The 6,000-nt window shown below is 45.9% G+C and overlaps 1 protein-coding gene across 1 annotated transcript in view; it reads left to right on the forward strand.

Annotated features, from left to right (window-relative positions):
• Positions 1-5,745, forward strand: part of DCTN5 (dynactin subunit 5) — a 9,297-nt gene extending 3,552 nt beyond the window's left edge. Inside the window, exons 3-6 of the mRNA XM_069984077.1 lie at positions 70-188; positions 2,214-2,325; positions 2,717-2,819; positions 5,338-5,745. Coding sequence (XP_069840178.1) covers positions 70-188; positions 2,214-2,325; positions 2,717-2,819; positions 5,338-5,435 — 432 coding nt within the window. The 3' untranslated portion in view covers positions 5,436-5,745. The remainder of the gene's footprint in view (positions 1-69; positions 189-2,213; positions 2,326-2,716; positions 2,820-5,337) is intronic.
• The last annotated feature ends 255 nt before the right edge of the window (positions 5,746-6,000 follow it).

The following is a 6,000-nucleotide window of genomic DNA, read 5'->3' on the forward strand; positions in this document are numbered from 1 at the left end:
TCAAATAAATGACATTGTTCAGATTACATGATCTATTCCTATTTATCAATCTGTGTTTCCTCTTTGCAGACAATAGTCATGAACGACTGTATTATCAGAGGGGACCTGGCGAACGTTCGTGTGGGGCGACACTGCGTCATCAAAAGCCGAAGCGTGATCAGGCCGCCGTTCAAAAAGTTTAGCAAAGGGTGAGGCGGAGATGGGATGAAGTGCTGTTTTTTATTTGCATATGTTAAGGCCTTATTACACGGGGGGGATTACTGCGGAATCAGGCAGATATTGCCCCATGTAAGAAGAACAATACGTCTAGGAGTGAGCAATTGTTCCTATTGGCTGATCATTGTCTTTCAATATGTTTATAAATTATCGTCTGCGGCTGCATATCTCTCCGTGTAAGGCTGGGTTCACACTGCGTTTTTGCAATCCATTTTTTGAAAAAAAACGGATTGCAAAAACGGATGCATTTGTGTGCATCAGTTATGATCCGTTTTTCCATTGACTTCCATTATAAAAAAACGAATCAAAACGGATCAGTTTTTTTTTTTTTTTGACGGACACAAAAACGTTGCTGACAATATTTTTTTTTGTCCATAAAAAAAAAACGGATCCGTTAAACGTATGCTAAAAATGCAGTGTGAACCCAGCCTAAGGGTAGCTTCACACGTACCGTATCGCTGCGTTTTTGGTGCGATTTTTACATGCGAGTTTTGATTTTCACATGAAAATCATGTGAAAATCAAAAAGCGCATGGAAAAAACGCAGCGATAAAAACGCAACGATACGGTACGTGTGAAGGCACCCTAATAGGGAATTCCAATGGCTGCCCACACAATTACCAAGCTGTGTAATAGGCTCTGTAAGCACACACAGATCTAGCACATCGGCGCTCGCTTAATCCAGCCTTCTAATACGGCTTTTACAGATGTCCCTTTTCCCTTCTTTAAAAGTGAAGATCACCTGACTCATTTCTATGTAACCTTCAGTCATGGGACATAGCCGAGCGTTCATGTGTTCTGAATGGGGGTGTAGGCCACCACCAATCTCCTTTGGCAGTGGCTTATTTTCCTGAGAACTTAAGGATCAGTCATGTTACTATCCAATATTCCTTATCCTTCTCTACGCATTGAGTTCAGTGAGATTTTATTCTTATTAAAGGGGAACTATCAGAACGGTAGACTAATCTCATCTGCTTATAGCCCCCTAATGCGCACAGGGCACAGAGGAGGAAGGTATGTCTCTTACTTTCCTCCTCAGCGCTGTTCCTGTGCAGTTAGTAGTTGAATCCATCACCTGAAGCACCGTTAGGAGCACTGCCCTGCCCCCATCACGCTGATCCGGGCGCGATCGGGGCAGGGCAAGGCTCCTAACAGTGCTCCAGGCCATGGATTCAACTACTAACTGCACAGGAACAGCACCGAAGAGTAAGGTAAGAGACATACCTTCCTCCTCGGTGCCCTGTGCGCATTAGGGGGCTATCAGCGTGTTAGATTCGTCCAACCTGCTGTCCACCTGTGTGAACATACTGCAAGATTTCTACACAACTTCAACTTCTATAGCTGTATAGTTCAAAGTATATAATATAAAAGGTTATGGTGTGTTAAGCAGTTTAAAGTAGAGCGTTCACCAATTTCTGCATAAAGAGCCAATAGTGTTATTATAATAGAGCGTCTTCTTTCATGATTATGACTGTCACTGCCATCATGCTGTAGAAGTTCTCTCCCCTGGCAGGAGCGGTCACATGTGCTCATTGTCGCCCCCTGCCTGCACTTGTTGTATAAGTGTTTGTATAATCTGGAGCCTTTGTTCCTGTACAGAGGAGACCTGGCGGCTAATAGCCATTGGTGCCCGGGGCTCATTACATGTCCTGTCCCTCTATTCCCAATACACAGCGTTATTCTTAGTCCGCTCAGATTGTCCATAATTGGTGATGAAGCTTTTCAGTCTGTTCCATTTATAAAAGAAGCGGCCGCCCCGCTAAACAGCAATTATCTTATTCACACTGGAAGAAAACTGGGTCTTTGGTATAAAAGGTTCCTTAATGTGGAATAAAAGAGGTAGCGGATAATTATACCGAGGCAATGTACACGTGCGCCCCTAGCAAGGATAGCGGCCTGGGACTATGGCACACATGGTGGCACAGACAATGCTTTGGCTCAGGGGTATTGTGGTCTGCAAGATGGCTGGGTGACCAGTCTGTATCTTTGCTCCTACAGGGTGGCATTTTTCCCCTTACACATCGGGGACCACGTCTTTATAGAAGAGGACTGTGTGGTGAATGCGGCACAGATAGGCTCCTATGTACACATAGGGAAGAACTGCGTCATTGTAAGTACCATAGAGACCAAATGGAACTGGGACACTGCAAAGTATCCTGTTAAATACTGTATTTAAAGGGGTCTTCTCATGACCAAACATTATAGGGGATAACTAGAAAATCAGTGGAGGTCCAACCGAATGAAGAAGCCAAGACTCATTTATTCTCTATGGAGCTTCTGAAAATTTCCAAGTGCATGCACGTTGCTGCGCAGTTTTTTTTTTTTTTTTTTTTTTTTTGGGGGGGGGGGGCATATGTCCTCCATTTTTGCCACTCAGACCCCCATCGATCCTGTGTATAGGGAATATTGTGTGATAATGTGAATGCCCCTTTAAATTTAATTCGTATGCCATAATATCTGAAAATATCCAGCAGACTTATTGATTCTTGTATTGTGTACAGGGCCGGAGATGTGTCCTGAAAGACTGCTGCAAAATACTGGACAATACTGTTTTGCCCCCTGAAACGGTGGTGCCCCCATTTACTGTGTTTTCTGGCTGCCCCGGTAAGTGCACATGGCGGGGATAGCATTAGAATGAGACTAAGGGCCCTATTCCACAGGACGATTATTGTGCAAAAAATCGTTATATCGTTCGAATTTAAACGATAATCACTCTGTGTAATTGCAGGTAATGATCGAAAAATCGTTTGTGTGTCGTTGATCATTGATTTAGATCTGAACCTAAAATTATCAGTAATAGTTTGCTGTAATTCCACATTCGTTCGCTCAAGTTCCACATTTTTTCACTAATCGTTCAGTGTAATTGCACATTGTTCATTGTTATGCTGGGATCAGTAACCAATCACAGCTCAGCTCTCATTTTACCAGGACCCATTAATAAACCAAAGCTGAGCTGTGATTGGTTGCAATAGGCAACAAAGGACAGCCTTAAAGTAAGATTGCTTAATACATCTCCCCCTTTTATGATAGTTCCCCTCTTCTTCTCCATCTCCTTGATGACTCTGCCTCTCTTTCTTCTTCTTATGTCCGTGCTCCTCTCCTAAGCCGTCCCTGCTTCTCCTCATTTATGTGCAATCTCTTTTCTCCTCAGCAGTCCTTCTAATAGCTCCATATGCTCTGTCTATGTTGGCTTCTCCTCCACATTTCCCTGTGATGCCTTCACCTGTCCTCGTTCTTTCCTACACGTGCCCTGCAGTGATTCCACCTCTCCTTCTCATGTGCCATTTTGGCTTCTTACCTTAACAGTCCCTAATATGACGTTGCTTCTCCTTGTATCTCATGTTGGCTCCTCCTCTGCTACACATGGCCTGTGATGGCTTCCCTTCTCCTTTCCATGTTGCTCCTCCTCTCTTATACATCTCCTGTGATTACTCCCCCTCTCCTCACTTCCCATGTTGTATCCTTCTCTTCCTCTCCTGTGATTACTCCCCCTCTCCTCACTCCCCATGTTGCCCCTCCTCCTCTCCTGTGATTACTCCACCTCTCCTCACCATGTTGCCCCTCCTCCTCTCCTGTGATTACTCCACCTCTCCTCACTTCTCATGTTGTATCCTTCTCTTCCTCTCCTGTGATTACTCCCCCTCTCCTCACTCCCCATGTTGCCTCTCCTCACTTCTCATGTTGCTCCTCCTCCTTTTCCTCTCCTGTGATTACTCCCCCTCTCCTCACCATGTTGCCCCTCCTCTTCTCCTGTGATTACTCCACCTCTCCTCACTTCTCATGTTGTATCCTTCTCTTCCTCTCCTGTGATTACTCCCCCTCTCCTCACTCCCCATGTTGCCTCTCCTCACTTCTCATGTTGCTCCTCCTCCTTTTCCTCTCCTGTGATTACTCCCCCTCTCCTCACCATGTTGCCCCTCCTCCTCTCCTGTGATTACTCCACCTCTCCTCACTTCTCATGTTGCTCCTCCTCCTCTCCTGTGATTACTCCCCCTCTCCTCACTTCTCATGTTGCTCCTCCTCCTCTCCTGTGATTACTCCCCCTCTCCTCACTTCTCATGTTGCTCCTCCTCCTTTTCCTCTCCTGTGATTACTTCACCTCTCCTCACTTCTCATGTTACTCCTCCTCCTTTTCCTCTCCTGGGATTACTCCCCCTCTCCTCACCATGTTGCCCCTCCTCCTCTCCTGTGATTATTCCACCTCTCCTCACTTCTCATGTTGCTCTTCCTCCTTTTCCTCTCCTGTGATTACTCCCCCTCTTCTCACTTCTCATGTTGCTCTTCCTCCTTTTCCTCTCCTGTGATTACTCCCCTTCTCCTCACCATGTTGCCCCTCCTCCTCTTCTGTGATTACTCCCCCTCTCCTCACTTCCCATTTTAATCCTCCTCCTTCTCCTCTCCTGTAATTACTCCCCCTCTCCTCACTTCCCATGTTGCCCCTCCCCCTCTCCTCACTTCCCATGTCGCTCCTCTCCTGTGATTACTCCCCCTCTCCTCACTTCCCATGTTGGCTCCTCCTCCTCTCCTGTGATTACTCCCCCTCCCCTCACTTCTCATGTTGCTCTTCCTCCTTTTCCTCTCCTGTGATTACTCCCCTTCTCCTCACCATGTTGCCCCTCCTCTCCTGTGATTGCTCCCCCTCTCCTCACTTCCCATGTTGGCTCCTCCTCCTCTCCTGTGATTACTCCCCCTCCCCTCACTTACCATGTTGGCTTCTCCTCTCCTCTTGATGACCCTCCCTCACCTGATTTACCATACTTGTGTCTTCACTTCCCTTGCGTGCTGCACCTCCCCTACACAGTCCCTGTAATGGCTTTGGCTGCTTTAAGCTCCAGTGATTCCACCTCTCCATCTCAGTCTGCACAGTGTCCCCCCAGTCTATGTGATGCTCAATCCTTTCCTAATCGTCTCCCTCTCCTTTTGCTATATAGAAGTGGGATGCAGTGTGAATGCAGTCCTGTATTATGTGTGTAGATGTAATAGCCTGTGCAGTACAGCGGACACCCAACATCTTCCGTGTAACCAGTAATGTGCATACTGTACAATAACCTGCCCAGACATGTGACTCTCCGACCCTACAGACTTTATCTGACTTCTGCTCCTTTCCCTTCTTCCCCTTTAGGCCTGTTCTCAGGAGAGCTCCCAGAATGCACACAGGAACTCATGATTGACGTCACCAAGAGTTACTACCAAAAGTTCCTACCTCTGACCCAGATTTAAACTGGAACTTCTATATCCCCTGAACTGTTTTTTTTATTTTTTATTTTGTATATGTGTATATTAATATCCCGCATTCCACTGGCTAAGAGTTCCCCTTTAACAGTATGTATTTATTAACATCCCTTCTGTATCCTCTTCACTCCTTGGCAGCAGTCAGCATGGGTCATAATGGGATCCAGTCACAGAATCCAGCATTGCCCCTACCTTTCTGACACAGTAAGGTCTAGAAGCCATTGGTCTGCAGTTCCTCTCTGACCTTCCGTTTCAGTAGATTAGCACTTGCCGCTAAAATAAACATTTGCCTTCTGTATTGCTGTTCTGTATTTCTTACATTTTTCTTATTTCTAGTTCAGTATTATCAACACTTGAAGGGGCTTTCTTTCAAATGGTAGAAGTCAGGGGGGTCGGATCACTGAGCTCTCCGGCAGTCACAAAAACAGGCGTCCTTGGACATGGTTAACGCCATAGTCTTAGTAAAGATATCCAAGTAAGTCACTTAAAGGGGTACTCGGCTAATTTTTTTTTTCTTTCAAGTGGTGTATTCTTTCCAGTCTGTCACAGTGCT

The sequence above is a fragment of the Dendropsophus ebraccatus genome, chromosome 9, assembly GCF_027789765.1.
Source record: "Dendropsophus ebraccatus isolate aDenEbr1 chromosome 9, aDenEbr1.pat, whole genome shotgun sequence".
NCBI lineage: Eukaryota > Metazoa > Chordata > Amphibia > Anura > Hylidae > Dendropsophus > Dendropsophus ebraccatus.